The 18,002-nt window shown below is 45.0% G+C and overlaps 4 protein-coding genes across 4 annotated transcripts; 2 read left to right on the plus strand and 2 right to left on the minus strand.

The window, feature by feature from the left end:
* Positions 1–2,971: 2,971 nt before the first annotated feature.
* Positions 2,972–4,237, minus strand: JR316_0008958 (uncharacterized protein; the record flags this gene model as incomplete). Its single annotated transcript, XM_047894669.1, has 7 exons — positions 2,972–3,014; positions 3,072–3,167; positions 3,244–3,277; positions 3,368–3,606; positions 3,669–3,829; positions 3,894–4,008; positions 4,059–4,237. The coding sequence occupies 7 exons, from the start codon at positions 4,235–4,237 to the stop codon at positions 2,972–2,974; spliced, it is 867 nt and encodes a 288-aa protein (XP_047746128.1).
* Positions 4,238–5,085: 848 nt separating this feature from the next.
* Positions 5,086–7,704, plus strand: JR316_0008959 (GTPase-activating protein S23; the record flags this gene model as incomplete). Its single annotated transcript, XM_047894670.1, has 8 exons — positions 5,086–5,126; positions 5,168–5,339; positions 5,394–5,687; positions 5,735–6,181; positions 6,231–6,470; positions 6,520–7,097; positions 7,149–7,416; positions 7,483–7,704. The coding sequence occupies 8 exons, from the start codon at positions 5,086–5,088 to the stop codon at positions 7,702–7,704; spliced, it is 2,262 nt and encodes a 753-aa protein (XP_047746129.1).
* A 3,894-nt stretch (positions 7,705–11,598) lies between these two features.
* JR316_0008960 (Cytochrome P450 monooxygenase 75) lies at positions 11,599–14,393 on the plus strand (the record flags this gene model as incomplete). The annotated part of the gene is made up of 18 exons (XM_047894671.1): positions 11,599–11,908; positions 11,974–12,044; positions 12,109–12,138; positions 12,201–12,237; positions 12,295–12,354; positions 12,416–12,428; positions 12,484–12,619; positions 12,673–13,060; positions 13,120–13,142; positions 13,200–13,232; positions 13,293–13,449; positions 13,515–13,539; positions 13,604–13,618; positions 13,691–13,765; positions 13,828–13,883; positions 13,936–14,051; positions 14,111–14,257; positions 14,340–14,393. 18 exons carry the CDS (start codon positions 11,599–11,601, stop codon positions 14,391–14,393), a joined length of 1,746 nt encoding a protein of 581 aa, XP_047746130.1.
* A 347-nt stretch (positions 14,394–14,740) lies between these two features.
* JR316_0008961 (Thiol-specific monooxygenase) lies at positions 14,741–16,426 on the minus strand (the record flags this gene model as incomplete). The annotated part of the gene is made up of 1 exon (XM_047894672.1): positions 14,741–16,426. The coding sequence occupies one exon, from the start codon at positions 16,424–16,426 to the stop codon at positions 14,741–14,743; it is 1,686 nt and encodes a 561-aa protein (XP_047746131.1).
* Between the last annotated feature and the right edge of the window lie 1,576 nt (positions 16,427–18,002).

Below are 18,002 nucleotides of genomic sequence, written 5' to 3' on the forward strand. Positions count from 1 at the left end.
AGGACTAACGGGTACGGCCGCCCGACGCCAGTTATGTGTTCTGAGGTCCAGCTCGTCCATAGTCCACAGTCCCCTCGGAACTCACGGGAAAGCGTAGTGTGGAATCCCTGATTCATTCGACAGCGGTGAGAAATAAATGCCATTCAAGTCCCCCTCCGGGGTTCTTTTTCTACAAACGGTTTTTTCTGATAGATTACAGTCGCCTTGACTCATACCAGTATGTGAAAGTGCGATTACAATCTCTTCTGCCTCCGACCGACCCTAACCCACGGCCATTGTTCATGCCTTGTTCGCAATCGACCCTGCAGCCTTGAAAAGAATTCTCAACGGGTGTGCTATCGAGATGTCAGAGTAGGTAGGAAAAGGTTCACGACGATACTCACATAGTCCAAAGAAGAACACAGCGGTGCTTTAAGGTGCTCATGATGAGCACGAGTTATATTCTACGAAGCCCCTGACTCACCGAACCCAACCCTTTCCAATCCCGTTAAAATGAATGTAAATCGTGTTATACACGAGTCTGGTCGCGACACTGTAACGAGTCAACACCTCATCAGCACCCAGAACCAGGAAACTAAATTATTCCCCGGACATCGGGAGCACTCACTACGTCAACGACATCGTGTTCAGATATCGGTTATCCAGGCCCGCGATACTCCCGACTATCTGTACACACAATCAGAAGCGAATCAGCCCCTGCCCACTGAGAAGTCGAAGTCGAACCGGAAACGGCTCTCACAAGCCAGTGGCGACGAGCCACTCGGTTCGCATGCGGTATACGATACTCACGATGGCTGCGAACCAGATGGGCATGTTCTCGTTCCCGTTTAGATGTGCTCCTTCCATCTGGGATAGCGTCTGGGAGCTGCTCGCGGTGACTCGCCCTTGCAGGTTCTGAGCCCTCGGAGAGACGCTACACGCACATCATGGCGTTATTAGTCAATTTGATTATCAAACCCTCAAGGGTGGACTCGGACGTACTTGTTGTACCCGACTGAGTTGTTGATTTTCATGAACTATGTGTATTACTTATTAGGCATCTGCTTCTGCGCGAGCGGCGAGCAGAAATGCCTCACCCTCAATGAGCCAGGATAGAACGCCGAGAACCACACGGCGGGGATGGAATAAAAGTACAGAGGCTTATCGAGAAGGCTTGCCATTGTGCCAGAAAATGCTTGGGGGGAAATGCGTACTGTGAAAAGCTTCACCGGCCGACTTCTGTCTGCCTTTTTATACTCTGGGCCGTGCGTATTCATTCATGATTTGTGCGTTAAGATGTTTAATTCCGGTCATTTCTTGTGCACGCTTGACTTCGACACGGGAACATTATTCACCCTAGCTCACCTTTAGCGAATACCCAGTGACCAAATTACTAATAATAATCACATTCACGAGACACAATCCGTCATCCACAACGCTTATTTAAAAACAAAGCAGGTCAGATTGGCGCTCTTGGGCACTCTCATCAAAAGCGTACTCACCACTTGTATTTGTGTATTTTATCTTTTCGATATTGCTTACCATGAATCAACGGTGTTTTAGAGAAAGGCGTCACTTTCGTCATTCGGATGAAAGGCATCCGGCGCCAATAAATAGACTCCATAAAGAACCTTATACTATGCTAAACTATTAAGTCCATTTGCCAGCCGTGTGATGATGCAGATTATTTCGAGGAAACCTTAATTTCAAACCTCCCATTACCCAACATTCATGAAAGTTCCCAGGAGGATATGACTGGGGTGGATGTTTTGGACGACTCGATCTCAGTAATATCCACGTCCGGACCTATTGTAGACTGATCCCGCAGCTTTGAACAAAACACTCAACGGTTGCGCTGCCAAGATGATAAGGCTACAAAATCAGAATCATGACTGTTAATGCGCCACGTACATAGTCCGATGTAATATATAGCAGTTCTTAAAAAATTTGGGCAAATGAGTCGGTTTTCGCTTACTACGTGTAGTTGAATCAGTCACTGACCTGAGATATCCTTTGCCAATGTGATTGAAATGGATGTAAACCGTGTTGTAGACGACTCTTGTCGCTACGCTGATGCAACACATCAGAGCTTCAGTATCTTCTGTTCGATGTATTCATAACGCTTACTATGTCAGCGACATGGTGTTTAACCAGCGGTGACTCAATCCCGCCATGTTGCCAACGATCTGTGAAGGGATAAATTCCAAGTAAGCGGCTGATATCGGAGAATGATGGCGCATATATTCACGATAGCAGCGAACCAGATAGATAGATTCTCGTATCCATTCAGGTGAGCGCCTTCCATTCGTTCAAGCAACTGGGAATCATGTGCTGTGACTTGGTCGCCCAGATTTTTCGCGGTGTTTGACCTTGGAGAGACACTGTATGCAAGCAAAAGCATTAATCAAAGACCGACAAGCGGTTGGTATTCCGTGTACTTGTTGTATCCAACGGAATTGAGCATTTTAAAATACTGAGGGACCCACAACGTAAATATATGCGCGTCTATTGTGGAATTTGGGATGTACGAACCTTCATCTCTCCTGGATAAACCGCTGTGAAGAAGATCAATGGGATGGAGTAAAGGGAGAGGGGTCTATCCATAAGGCTACTCATCCTGGTAGGTAGACGTTTGAAATGGGAATTGAATTTTGAATTTTTGAATCGGCTCTTCTTATAGCGACGTGCACGCGTGGCTATGTCTCAGATTTTGTCCGTAGGGACTGGGTCTTCCCTATTATTAGCTCAAAAACCATGACTTCGTTCAAGAATGGGTACAAAGGTATGCACCCGTTATTCATGATGTGGCTTGTGTAATTTTTCATTGTTCCGTCCAAGACTATCACTCGCGATTCTAATTTACAACACAAGTATACACTTGGAGCCATGTCAGCATACAAACCATAACCGCACGGCTGCGCATCCAATATTTAAGACCATAGTAACATGCATTGTGCTCACTGGCATAAATTTGCCAAAATGGTTAAAAAGATCAGACTTCCCCGCCACGATGACCTCGAGAAGCATCAATATTCCTGAACAATATTTTCTGGGTTAAAACACAAAATTCCCAAATCTACCGCCATGCTTACCTCGCTAAGTTAAAGCCATTCACTTGTTGTTGATGAGCCTGAACATGCGCGTCTACGAGAGAAGATGCAGTGTAAGAAGTTCCATCGTCCCCGGGCCTGATAATGAAAGAAGAAAAGTTGGCTGTTAGGCGGATGATCCTCAATGCGTACCAAACCAGAACGCAGAACGCACCTTACATATGGGCCTGGGTAGTTGTTAGCTAACTCTGCGTTGTCAGAACATTTTTTAAATAGATTGGCCAGGTTTTTGAGAGAACACTTGGTACGAAGAATAGGACCTGCATGTGCTGCCTTACCAACCGACACATGAGGAGCGGAGGTGCTTTGCTCCTCGAATGCTTTACCAGCTCCAGATTTCTGAGTCCCTTGATGGGAAACAGAACGAGCTGGGTCAGAGTTCGACGGATACTCTTGTACCTCTAAAAATGTCTTGTTTCGGGGATGGGATGGTTGTGTGGCGGACGACCCTGAAGTTCCAGTCTGAGCGTGGAAGTAGTTCTGTGGGTACCTAAATTCTTCTGGAGACATCTTTCGTCTACAAGGGGTATAACAATCGTTATTCTGCTGCTCTGTAGCTGTTAAAACGTGTAGACCCACCCAGGCGGTAAGTAGAGCGATTCTGAGCTCGTGCTCGCAAACATGGCACCAATGGAGCTGTTAGATCGCCTATTGAGCCGTTTGGCTTCCATGGCTTCTTGTTTTAACCTTTTCTGCTGTGCCTTGGTACGCATGAGCTCCCGATAGTAGCCCGAGTCGTTCTGTTGACATTCAATGTTATGCTCAACGGAAGAGTAGAATAAGATGGATCTTTGCACAACTCACCTCGTATTCTCTAAAGATTAGTTCGATTCCCTGTTCCAATGATTTCATTGCAGCGTCAGTGGGTAAAACTCTGTTTTCTAAACCTCTTTTCTCCAATAAAACGCCTTTTTTCAGGCTTACAGCATGTTGGTGAGACAAAAATTGGACTGATATACCAGTGCTTACTTTTCAATGCGTGACTTGTATCTAGCCTTTATTTCATCGTTTCTCTCATCAATGAGATGACCTTCCAGCTCATTGATTGCAAGAAGAACTTCGTTCAGTTTGTTGAGATACGAAACATGGTCGGTCGCTTTGTGACTGCTGGGAATCAAATGTTGCTGTTGGCTGCTGTGCGAAGACATGGGTATGATTTGACCTGGGGAGTGTCGTCAAACGTAGTAAAATGCTCACCTTTATATCGAACACAAATGTACAGAGGGCCACCATTGGCACCAAGCGCACAACGAAGTCTCATGGCCCGTATCATCGAATATATGTGCGGCCCATTACGATTTAAAAACGTTTAAACCCTATGGAAGTGAGCCTCAACACAACGATTGAATATTAAACCCAGTCGATGGCCTGTGAGATGCAGTCATTTGTTCTGTCTCGTATGGAGACGAACGATACCTGTCAGATTCAATGTCATGCCGGGAATGCATAAGGCCCACATTCAATCGGACGAAAGTCGAAAGCGATAAGATCCTAACTGGTTAAGCATCAAGTAAGTTTGAAAGTAAACATGGCTAAGTTTAGTAGTACCGCTGGACGATAACAGACGAGAGGTCTTAATTGTGCGTGGTGGTTCAACCTCAGACTGCGCGGCATGCATCGCCTGCATTAGATACTTGGCACAAGCTCGCGGGCCGTCACGCAGCTCTTTTTCCCATTTTACCAGTAGCACCGGTGGCCCAGCGTATTCCCATGCCTGAGTATTTCTAGGCCACCGTCGTACATATTGGTGCAGTGGGTGAAGCAAGTTGAACTTTGGCAACTGAAAAACCGGCCCTTCATTAAATTGAATTCACATGATCACGTGCAGTACGCGTTTGCGCACGGTCTGATCAGATTTTGGTCAGGTCAGTTTGAGGCCATTTCTCAAATCGGACTTCCTCACTTTCAAAAATGTCTCACTCGTTGCTCTGGTTTTCACCACGTTCTGCACATCCAAGTGCAGCATCAAGTCACACTAGTAAACTGTATATGTGCTATGGCAGAGTTTGAGGATGCTGAAGAACGGGACGGTCAGCAGTAAGATCTCCTATTACGGCGTACCGACTGACGTGAAGTAGGGGTTCGTTTGTCGTGGAACGTCTGGCCGTCATCACGCTCAGAAGCAACGAGGATGGTTATTCCAATCTCTGTGCTGTATACGCCAATGTTGATCCGGGTGGACCTTCCGCCATTGCTGTACGAACCGGTTGTATGCAGGGCGCCTTGTCGCTCTATTTTGAACCCATACTGGTGAGTTCAATCTGGCCCATGCTATCGCTCTATTCAATTTTTCTGTTTAGTCAGGTAGATATACGCGCAAAACTCTGGATATGCCCTTTTTGCCTTTCTCGCAATGCTCTTCCGATTCACTACAAGGATATCTCAAACACGAACCTTCCTGCAGAGCTCCTACCTAACCACACAACCATTGAATACGTGCTACCTCAGCTGTATCCACTCCCACCGATATTTCTGTTTATTGTCGACGTATGTCTAGACAACGACGCCGAACTCAGGGCTCTGCGCGATACTATTGTCATCGGTTTAGGCTTACTACCGGCCAACGCTCTTGTTGGTTTGATTACGTATGGAACCACGGTACGTTCCGCTCTTCTTATAACCGAAAACGCTAATACAAGTTGTAGATTCAAGTCCATGAATTGAGATTTAGCGAGTGCAACAAATCCTACGTGTTTCGAGGCAGTAAGGACTATACACCCGCCCAAATTGCCGATCTACTTGGTCTGAAGGCTCCAAATCGACGCCCAGGGTTACCTTTCACTTCTCCATTCCTGGTGCCATTAGAGCAGTGTGAATTCCAGCTGACGGGTATTCTCGAAACGCTGTTACGCGACCCATGGCCTGTTGCTAATGATATGCGCCCCCTTCGATCTACGGGGGGTGCACTAAATGTTGGTGTTAGTCTCCTCGAGCTGACGTATCCAAATACTGGTGCTCGTGTGATGCTATTCACCGGAGGGCCTCCTACAGAAGGTCCTGGCGCAGTTGTTGGGAATGAACTCAAAGAACACATTCGGTCACATCATGACATTGAGCAAGACACTGCCAAACACTACAGGCGGGCTATCAAAGTCGGTCAATATACCTTTGTTTTTGTCTGATTTTCATCCTCGATTTCAGTTCTACGAGGGTCTCGCCAAGCGCGCATCGAGAAACGGCCATACCATCGATGTCTTTGCGGGTTGCCTCGATCAAGTTGGTCTGCAGGAGATGAAATCACTACCAAACTCGACGAATGGCGTTATTGTCTTTGCCGACTCCTTCATCACCTCTATATTTAAGCAAAGCTTTTTGCGCATGTTTGATAAGGACGACGAAGGGCACCTTCAGATGGGATTTAATGCGACACTGGAAGTCCAAGTTCGTGCTGATTCTCTCGAGTAAATTTCTCTGCTAACTGTTATACCAGGCTACAAAAGAACTGAAAGTTTCCGGTCTCATTGGTCATGCCATCTCAGCTGAGAAGAAATCCACACATGTTGGAGAAACTGAGATTGGAATTGGTGGCACATCGGGCTGGAAGATTGCTGCAATCACTCCCCATGCGTCTTTTGGAATTTACTTCGAAGTCGTCTCACAGGCTGAGGAATCGCTTCATCCAGGCTCTCGTGGTCTGCTTCAATTTGTTACGCAGTTTCAGCATTCATCGGGTCAGCAGCGACTGCGCGTGACGACCATTGCTCGTACATTTGCAGAAGCCGGGTCCCCTAGTATTGCTAACTCTTTCGATCAAGAAGCCGCTGCCGTGCTCATGTCACGTATTGCCATTTACAAAGCCGAAGTCGATGAGGCTCCAGATGTGCTTCGATGGGTAGATCGAATGCTGATTCGCCTGTGTCAGAAATTCGCTCAATACAGGAAAGAAGATCCAAGCACCTTCAGATTGGCAGATAATTTCAGTATCTATCCACAGTTCATGTTCCATTTACGCCGAAGCCAGTTCCTGCAAGTGTTCAATAACAGTCCTGATGAAACCGCTTTCTATCGGTGAGTAGTTACGATACCTTGAGTGTCTGCTGTCACCTTACAACTTGACAGTCACGTCTTGAATGAAGAAGACGTCAATAATTCTCTCACTATGATACAGCCCACACTGATGTCGTACACCTTCGATACACCAGCTCAACCGGTGCTCCTTGATAGTGTGTCTATCAAACACGATACAATTCTCCTGCTCGACAGTTTTTTCCATATTCTTATCTTCCACGGAAGCCAGATAGCGCAGTGGCGTAAACTCGGGTACCAAGATCAAGAAGGATACGAAAATTTTAAGGAGCTCCTTGAAGGACCGGTCGCTGATGCACAGGTAAAATTTCTTTAACCTTAATCGAACTGCGCAATCACTGATCCTGTATATCTTTTATATCAATAGGAACTTCTCGTGGACCGCTTTCCGGTACCGCGTTACATTGTATGCGACCAGGGAGGTAGCCAGGCTCGTTTCTTGTTATCAAAGTTGAATCCATCAACGACGCACATGTCCGCGAACATGTATGGTACAATGCCAGGTGTTGACCCTGGTCAAGCCATCTTTACAGATGATGTCAGTTTGCAAGTATTTATGGAACATTTGAAGCGCCTGGTGAGCACCTAGAAATCTTTGCCGTTTCCGATGTGGTTGACGTCGCCACCTTCTCCCATCTGACCCCTTTTATTTTGTGTGCCAGACTGTCGGCGTTCACAACAGCTAATTTTTGTTGTAATCGTAATCATTCTTCTTTTACATTCTTATGTTTTTTGCTGGTGGATAAGTCTACCTGCATACGCATCCATCACTTGTCGACATTGTGAATCCCAGTCACTCTGAAAACTCCCTCGCTGTTGCGCACTCACATATAATTGCAAGGGGAAAACAGTATCAGAGAAATTACAAGATGAACATCATTTCTGCCTTCGAGACGTTTCACAGCCATTTATATGCATACCGCTGTCTTTGTTTCTTGCTTTTAGAACACTCTCACCAGCAGACATTGAAATATTCGGTGCCGGTGTATACTTACCCCGGAAGTTGCTGATGCCATGTTACTTATATCTTTCACTCACATCTGATTCATGGCGACAACGGAGCGACAACTGTTCGTATTGTGTTGTCATCTTGTTCAATATCAATGTGCCAAAAGTGGCCGTTCTAATTTATCCCTCCCTTCAACCTTGAAACTGCCAACCTCCCTCAATAATTCTGTAGGTTCGTCCGTCATCAGTTCTTTAGACCTCACCTAAATGGCATATTCAGGTGCATTACCTCTCAAACTTCCCACAAGAGCGTTAGTTCTTGACCTTAACCTTAGGCTATTCTCAGTTGAACTGTGATCTGCCAAGAATATACAGGAACCTACTCAGTTGAGATCTCCAGACCTGGAGGCAAGAATCCATCAATAGGCTTTTATTGTTGATCAATCTTGAACTTTATAATTCAGCATTACTATCTCACTCTGACTATCAGGTAAGCAATTTATTATCTTTGACTGTTGTGACCAAATTCCCTTTTCTGTGGTGTATTTTATTTGAGATAGGGACTCACTAGCACTGCGTACGACGATCACAACAATCAGTTTCCAAGCTGGCGAATTATATCTAGCACCTACCATGGCGTTGCACGGCTGAGCATTCTTCAAGACAAGAGCTTCCTTTTCTGTTAAGGATTAGCATATGCCGATGCTGCAAGTGAAACGGATTCCTTTCGATCATGTTTGTGTCATACTCTGGGATCTTGTCCAATTTCGTCACCAGTGGTTGGCCGGCATCAAAAAATAGTCCGTCTGTGCATATATAATGTCACGACATGTATCCTTTGGCTCGACATCGGACACACACACCCAGAACCATGGACGTTATTCTCTTCTTTGCTAAGCCGCTCCTTGAAGAATTACAGCTCATCACGTACTTGAGAGGTGTGTTCATAATTCATTTTAATATTATATCTTTACTTCTGCTTATGCATTCCCACCCAGCAATGTGTTCAACAATTGTGTTGTATGAACATGGTATGTTCAAAAGCTGCCGAAGCATACTGGTCAATTGATGATTCCATAGTAATTAACATGGATCAGGAAGTGAGGTGATATTCTTGTCTAGATGGGAGATTGACTGCTGATGCCGCAATACCGCTTTAGGTTGATCTCGTCTGGGTAGGAAATGACCACATTATCTTTTGTTCATTTACTGACTTGCGCAATAGAAATCAAGATGGAGTATCTTGAAAGTCGTCTATCTAATGGTCTGTTCATTTTCTCTACCTATCCTTTTCCATTCCCTTACAAACTGAATTTCCAAGAACCGCTATTTGACTCTTTTGGGAATTGCGTCAGTTGGAAATTATGTTTGAAATATAAGTCCATCTTAACAATATTTATTTCTAGCATCTTAGGATTTGGTGGTAGGCCAACTTCCTCCTCGGGACACGTCATTATCTAGAAGCTCTGACAATTTTCTGAAATGATTAGATATATTTCTAGATGCTGGCCCATCTCTTATAGTAAGCCTTTGAATTCGAGCTAATGGTAGCAAAAAAGACGCACTGACATAACTAACAGCTGTAAGTCATTATTGTCCATAAGCTTATTGCTACTCTCAATACTTACATATAGTTGTACGTAGCTTTCTTGAGTATTATTCTTTCGATATTGTATCTGATCATTCAAATAGGCTCAACATACTACCAACTGGGTGCATGGTGCACCATGGTAGCAATTGTTTTGGCCCAAAGTACATCAACTCTTTTGTGCTGTGTAAGATAATAACAAAACACATTTTATCTAGTCATTTTCCAAATTCGATTATACGCTATCTATGAATTGAACAGGTCATTCCTGTTGATTATTGTTACAGCGTTTCTGTCATGCTCTGCTGCTGCTGCGTGGATACTTTGGCAGAGTACGTCCGCTCTTACAGGTTTGCCAAAACTTCCCATGATTTTGCCAATTACACTTGACATCTTTGTATTCCTTCAGGTTCATTAATTCAGATTCCTTTAGTCAAAAATCCACTGTGTTATCCAGCTGGTCTGTCAGACATGATCAGGTCTTTTTGGATACCTGTTCTAGTGTTTGAAACACTATTGTGTGCATTAGCCCTGTGGCGAGGATACCAATATTTCAACTGCACAGACGTGAGGTTTGGAAATCGACTGATGCTTATCCTTGTCCGCGACTCCCTGTTTTACTATGTCTTGTAAGTAGAGGCGGGAATACACGGTCGGGGACCTTACTTGCTAACTATTATATTGTTTTCTGTTACAGAATGGCATCTACTCACGTAGTTTCACTGGTTATCAGCTTTGTTGCTTCGGTAAATATTCCTTATTCAAGTGTTCAATAGTTTTGCTAATAAAATGGAGGCCACAGAAAGGCTATTTAGTGGTCTCAATCACCTTTTCCTCTACCATGTCCTGCATCTTATCGTCTCGTGTAATTACAAACCTCCGTGCCGTAAGCAAGGAAACCATATACACGGATGATTCACCATCGCATATGGACCTACCACACTTCTCCATACGCTGAGCTTCAATCAGAATCACTATATTACGTTGGATTAACATTGGGGCGCCGTAACCTACCGTTTAATTATAAAAACTCCCTACCATCTGACTTCGCATCAACCTCGGATATCGGCGCTTACCGGAAAAGCAAGTTGCTGCAAGCCCAACAAATCGCACAGTGCGTCCCGTAGTTGCTTTAGCGCCTCTGGATCGAAGTGAGCCATGAAACCAGGAGCATACCTACCAAGCTCACCCAGAGCTTAAAAGATTACTAAACTGCCCTCAGCAGGTCCGCCCGGCGTACCGCAGCGGGAGAATTCGGGAACCTTTCCTATACATGTACCGTAGAGCACAACTGTAACTTGAAGGGGAGAAACAGATCTCTGTCCCATTTGGTCTCCCTGATTAGCCTTTGCTAGACTTTAAGCGCAACTACTCAGTTGTAAGTAAAAGGGGTGATAGTTTTTAAGGTCTAAGTACTCAAATGCATAGCGAGGACATCACGCTTTGCCGACAATTTAGAATTATCGAGTCAATGCAAAACACCGGTGGTAATAGACAATATAGCAGCAGGTCCAGGCAAGGCCGTTGACTCACTTTAGGGTCCTAACATTTATGACGTCATGATCCTCGGATCGTCATGATCGTGTGCATGATTCGGCAGCCATTCAATATTCAACATCGAATATTGAACGTTGAATCTCGAACACTCAAGCCGTCGAGGAAGGTGCAATGGTAACGAAATGCTTCAATCATTAGAATATGTGGTGAGTGGTTATTCATATGATGCAGGCGCTCAAGTTCAAAGGGAAGAGAAACGTCATGCCGCTTCTTTCGCAAACAAGGGAATCGAAACATTGTCGCCAATGTCCCTTGCATGCCAAGTGGCTTGCGGTCGGATACAATCGGGTCGAATAAGTACCATCTAGGACTATAAATCTTTGGAATTGAATGCCATGTAGGGACACATTCTAAATCTCCATTGCTACTACCAGCTTTAACCAACTCATGATGGTCGCACCAGGGATCAAGTATCTTCTGCGAGCGTCTTTTCATTTCGGTGTACCATCAGCGACAACGTATTGCCTGCTAAACTTTGTGCAAGGAAGGCAGTTCCTTCCATTCAATCTCCCTGGATGGGCTGTTATAAGCATTGCCCTTGCTGCAAGACCCATTATAGCCATTGCATCTCGATTCTACTGGAAGTGGGCAAACAAAAGGGCAGCGGCTGCAAAGGGAGCAGTCATTCCTCCCTATCTACCGGACTCTTCTTTTGCTATCATTTCTGAACTAGGGAAAAGCCTTCAGGATGGGTACCCAAGTAAGCAATGATTTCCGCAGGCTTTTACTAGCTGATGCTGACGTCTGACATTTTCTAACACGTAGCGGATGTGCTTAAACGCTTCAATGATCAATATGGCAATGTTGTCAACTTCGATCTCATGAATAACTCATTTGTATGTCTGTTTAGCTCTATTCTATTTGGATATAGCAGTGATCTTATCATACTGGATGACCCAGTTGGTCACGAACGAACCGGAGCACATTAAGGTTTTTGTTCACGTTTTATTCTTCGACTATCTTTAAATGACTCATTTTTCTTGTTTATCAAGGCTATGCTTTCTACGCAGTTTGAATCATTTATAAAAGGTGTGTGCACATGTAGACAGGCTAAAAGGAAATGGTTGTCAATGATTCGATTTATAGGCCCTTTGGTTCTGTCACAGATGGAATCCTTGTTCGGAGAAGGAGTTTTCAATTCCGAAGGTAAGTACTTTTCCCAAAATAAATTTTCCGTATTTAACGACCATTATTCAACGTTTAATAGGAGAAATGTGGAAGTAGGTATACGAGCCGCTCTTAATAACACGGATTTTAATTATTTTTTCTGTTCAGATTTCATCGTGCAATGACTCGTCCCTTCTTCAGTCGAGAACGCATTAGCGATTTTGAGATTTATGATCGAAATTGGAACATATCGTTGACACTGGCAAAGGATCGTCTGGCAGAAGGGTACTCTATTGACGTCCAGGTATGTGAAAGCCACAGCGTAGAACATCAGCAACATTTGACTCCGATTTTCAGGATCTCATTGCACGCTTTACGCTCGATTCTGCTTCAGAGTTTCTATTCGGCAAGAACGTGGAGTCGCTCTCGGCAGGATTACCGTATCATCAGAGTGTCTCAAAGAAAAACTCGAGCGAGTTCTTTGACCATCCTTCTAACCAATTCGTTAAAGCTTTCTCGTCTGGGTTGCTTCGCATCGCAAGCCGTCTCACAATGGGAGAAGAGTGGCCCTTGGCTGAATTCATGGGTGATAAAATAAAACCTTTCCGCGAGGTTATGGACGATTTTGTGGAACCCATGATGAAAGCCGCATTGGCAAAGAGGGAGCAAGATATCTTACTGAAGAATGGCCAAAGCGAAAAGGAGGAGTTAAATTTACTTTCTCACCTTGTGAACCACACGCAAGGTACGAGCAGAGGTTCATCCACAACGCTGTTTCATTGACGACTCCAAAAATTTCTTCAGACCCGAAAATCCTGAAAGACGAGGTAAGAAACCATCTTCTATCTCATGTCGAGTACAAAATTCATGTTTGCAAACTATAGGTCATCAATCTCTTGATTGCTGGACGGGACACGGTACCTTCTAATATTTTTTTCATTGCACAATTCAATATCTTACCGTTGGCGCTTTTACAGACCATGTCGCTGATTACGTTCTCGATCTACATGCTCTCAGAGCATCCTGAAATTGAGAAGCGGCTCCGTCAAGAGATCTACGAGAAGGTTGGGCCCTTCGAGGCGCCGAAGTACGAGCAAATGCGAGAGATGAAGTATATGAGGGCTTTCTTAAACGGTAGGCAGATTTTATCGAGTTTATGTTCTGCTCTCGCTGATGGACCGTGTGGTCTAACATTACAGAGGTTCTTCGATTATACCCTTCAGTGTAAGTATAACCCAAGGCCCAATGCTCCGGTTTGAATTTTTAATTCATTTATTGCCCTGTGCAGTCCTTCTGATATTAGGTATGATTCATTTTTGTACTGAATTTATGTGCCCTGTCCTATCATTCTCACTCCGATGACGCTCTTTTAAAGGAGGTGTGCGGCACCTGCTGTTCTTCCAGCCGCAGGACCTGGAAAAAAGCCGATCTATGTTCCAAAGGATATGATGTAAGAAAGCTTTCACCTAGATTTGTGTGCCTATACGGATGCTGATACCGCTGTACTCGCAGTTGTATATATGCTACTCTTAACATGCAAAGGCGAACGGATCTTTGGGGGCCAGACGGTCCGTACCTCTAACAGTTCAAGATCTTTTGTTGTTTTAACAGACGTTTCAGCCCTCACCTTTGACCCTGATCGGTTCCTCGATGAGCGGGTACAGAAGTATTTGGTTTCCAACCCGTTCATATTCTGTCCCTTCAACGCTGGACCACGCATATGCCTGGGGCAACAGGTGAGACTTTTAATTTGTTAAAATTTACTTGCAGACCAAACTCATGCCCGCTTCTTTAGTTTGCTTATCACGAGTCATCGTATTATCTCATTCGTTTACTTCAGAACTTTACCGAGTTCACCCTTGATTCGTCTGCAAATGTACCACCTCCGGCAAATTGGAAAAATGAGGAAGGCATCAAGGCGACGGAGAAGGTTTTCCCGGCGGTACATCTTACGTTGTTCGTCAAGGCAAGTACTGGATCGAAATGACTGTATGTCCGATCTTGCTGACTTTTTAAACTATTAGGGTGGATTGTGGCTTCGAATGAAGGAAATCCAGCCCGAGAATGTTGGAATGTAAACGTGATATTGTTTTTTTACAATAACGCAAAGATTCTGGTATCATATTGTATATTTATCAGACGTTTTTCATTCGCTTTTAATGTAAGTTACCTTATGTGCGAAGACAGAATACCATGGTTGTTTATAGATTATTTACCTTGCTATCACCCCTGGGAGTTTAGCCAAAGTGTTGAACGTTGAGCAAGGTTCTGCACATTTGATCACGCAAGCGATCTTCGTAAAAGCTTACACATCAATTATGAGTTTTGAACAGAAGCAACTCAACGTCGTCGGGCAGAATTTCTCTCATCATAGACAGTGTGCCCTCAGGGGTAATAAGGTCAGGCGGTACGTACTGAGATCCAGTTAAATCTCTCCTACACCCTCCACATCCTGCTTCTGTTCATCGTTAGGCGCAATTCTCAGTTCCCCTGAATCATCGTGCTCTTCACCCCACTTTACAACTCGCCACATGAGATCCACCCACTCTTCTTCCCCACTCCTCCCACTTGCACCTGTCCCCACACCACGCACCCATTCCTCAGCCTCGCCCCGGGCCTCAATGAGGCGCCATGTGCGTCGCAACGCGAGATTATGGAGATAGATAAGAAGTTCCCAGTTTCTCGTTCGCACTCGCTTGTGCTCATCAGTGCGAGAGAGAGAGGAAACGAGGTCATCCAATTCATCACGGTACGCGAATTGGTCGGGTGGTTCAAAGTGGTGCCATCTGTGGGAGAGAAACTGGCGAAGGGGGAGGTTGGAATCGGGGGTATTTGGTGAATCGGAGTTCGAAGGTGAGGATTGAGACTCGTAAAATTTGGAGGTGAGGTATAGATGGCGTGTTGAAATGAGATTAGACTCGTGCACCCAATCTATCTGCGGGCGTGTGTAGTCGTTGGTATTCGTCGTTGAGGTTGCATCTACGCCTGAAATGCTGTCAGTAGGCTCAATAGAGGAGCGAAAAACTGCCAGAGCAGCACGCGCTTGTGCTTCCACAATCGGAAGCGGTGCAACGCGCACCAATAACCCAAGAAATGCTATCGAAGTGGGTGGAGGAAGGTTGTTTTGTTCCTGGCCCTGGATATGAGAACGAAAACCGCAACCAGGGAATCCAAAAAGGTGCCGCGCCAAGGGGAAGAGCGAATATGAAGTATTTATTAGAGAATGAGTTGAATCCTCAGGAGGATCGGATGGTATCAACGAGGGCACAATTTGGAACCCTGCATTAGAATCATTTTTGAAGAAGGGAAATGTGACACTGTACCCCGTGGCAAGAACACAGTAATCAATATTCTCGGTGGTACCATCAGAGAAATGAACGGTGGAGGATGATGAGAACGACGTTGTACGTGGCTTAATTGTGCACTGCGATGGAGGCGAAGGAGGGGCGCCTGTAGATGTCGATAAAAATACTCGCCTTGCGAGGGGAAGGAGCTCCGCTGAGATATCGAGCCCACTTGGGCCACTTCCAACAACGAGAATAGAGGCGTCCTTGAGAGGAATGGGAATGCTATGGGGATTGCGGTACGTTTGGGAATGGGATGCGCGCGAAGAAGAAAGCCAAGAATCTAGACCTGGGATGGAAGGCACACGCGGAGTGTTATGGTGTCCATTGCAAACCAAGAGAAGCGAGCATCTATACACCTCCGAACTATTCTCAGTCAGTATCTCCCAGCATGGATCCCGCCATTTAATGTCCACTACATGCGCCTTGAACTTCACATGTGAACGAAGCCCAAAGGTATCCGAATATGCTTCCAAATACGACTGCACTCTGTCTGCATGTGGGAACAGCGGTGTGTTAGGGGGAAAGGGAAAAGATGGAAACCCCATCAGAGGATGTGGTAGGTTTGTCGTCAATGAATCGTAGAGGGGTGATGAGACCGAGGAATGCCAGACGCCGCCAACGGTGTGCGATGTCTCGAACACGGTAGGTACCCATTGTCCCAGGGCATATTCGGGAGATTCGAGAATAGATTTGAGAGCAGCAAGCCCCGCAGGACCAGCACCAATGATTCCTATTCTCTTTGGCGTCCTTTCCAACGTGGTCATCGATAGTGTCGGAGGCTCGGAGCACTCAGCGGTAACGGTTGGATGCAGTTAGATTACGAGATCTGCTTGGCTTTGTGTACGCGTCGTGTATCTGATTACATCATTACATAGTGTCACCGTCACCCGGATTTTCCCGGAATTGTGAACTCTGCGGAAAGTCGCATCCACATGCTGCAGCAAGTGTTCCCGAGTCTACCTCTGATCGAGTCTCTGCAACCTCCATTTTCACTACGTCTGAGCGAAGATTTCTCTTGGTTATCTTCAACAGACTTAAATGTCTCGAATCTGCTTTGCAACTACATGCTCAAAGCTTGCTAGGATCTTGGGCTTGCTATTACAGATATATCTGCAAAAGTTTATAAGCTATGTACATACTATGATGCATCACGGATTGAACGGTTGAACCACAACTCTCCTACTGGCGTTTCAATGTCGTCGCAGCTTTCTACCGTTTTGTTGTGGATTTCACGAATGTTTAGAACAATCCGAGAGGATAGTATACATGACATGGCCAGTGAGAAGCTGACGGTGGCGGATAAATAGCCCTCCTTGAATTAATCTTAGGTTAGAATTTGAGGCCCATTGGACGAATACACACGCACCCATGAGACTATAGAAATGACCAGAGAGGCCAAATGCGTGGACACCATGCTAATGGTCAAGCGGGTTAGAGATTATTCCTCTCAAAGATGAACCTACTGATATAATTCTGCTGGAGACAATTTACTCACAAAACATAATAAATGGCAGAGTCGCGTATGAGGATAGTCAAGAGACGGTTTGTACGACTACCCAGCCCTAGAGCTCGGTCCTCCGGATCATAAGATTGATAAGCTCGTATGAGAGCTAGAACACAGAGGAGGGTTTCAAACACAAGGAAAGGTATCCACATGTCCCTGAATAGAAGAGACCCTCCTGCTGAGAAGCACACTGATGTACTAGCCTGAGGGATGTGTATTACATGCCCTTTGTGAAGCACCAAATCAATGGAACTTCAATTCTGTTTGAAATATTTTAAAGAGTATCATACCCCTCAGTCCAGCGGTACTTCTTGCAATAAGCCATGCCGTGATAGCCATGCAGGTTAAGAAGATCGTGAAGACGACGGAAAACAGTTTCTTGTTCATCCCGTAGATCGCATACAAACGGATTTGAAATATAACTACAAATCAAAAGAGCACACACACATAAGCTTGAATCTTTACAGAAGGGATAAAAGTCTTACTTTGGGCAAGTCCAAACGTAAGTACAGTCCAACCTTCCCATTGAAGATATGTAGAGCCTGTAACCAAAATTCAGTGCTGTTTATGCGTCCCTGGATAGCGATCCATGTATGCACATCTGGACGGCCGGATTTGGTTAAATTTATATCTATGCAAGTTTTTTTCAAGAAATCCTACATCTACACTAGGTTTACTTTAGTTATACACATACAGATGGTGGTGGACTCACTGCGCTTGTTGTGTTACCATAGTCCAGTTCTTGAATCCAATTTTTAACTTTGTGTATTTGCGTTATATAAAACAATGAAGAAAGACGTACCACCATATCCTGCTGCTCTATAGACAATACAAAG

Source organism: Psilocybe cubensis, chromosome 8 (assembly GCF_017499595.1).
Source record: "Psilocybe cubensis strain MGC-MH-2018 chromosome 8, whole genome shotgun sequence".
Classification (NCBI taxonomy): Eukaryota; Fungi; Basidiomycota; class Agaricomycetes; order Agaricales; family Agrocybaceae; genus Psilocybe; species Psilocybe cubensis.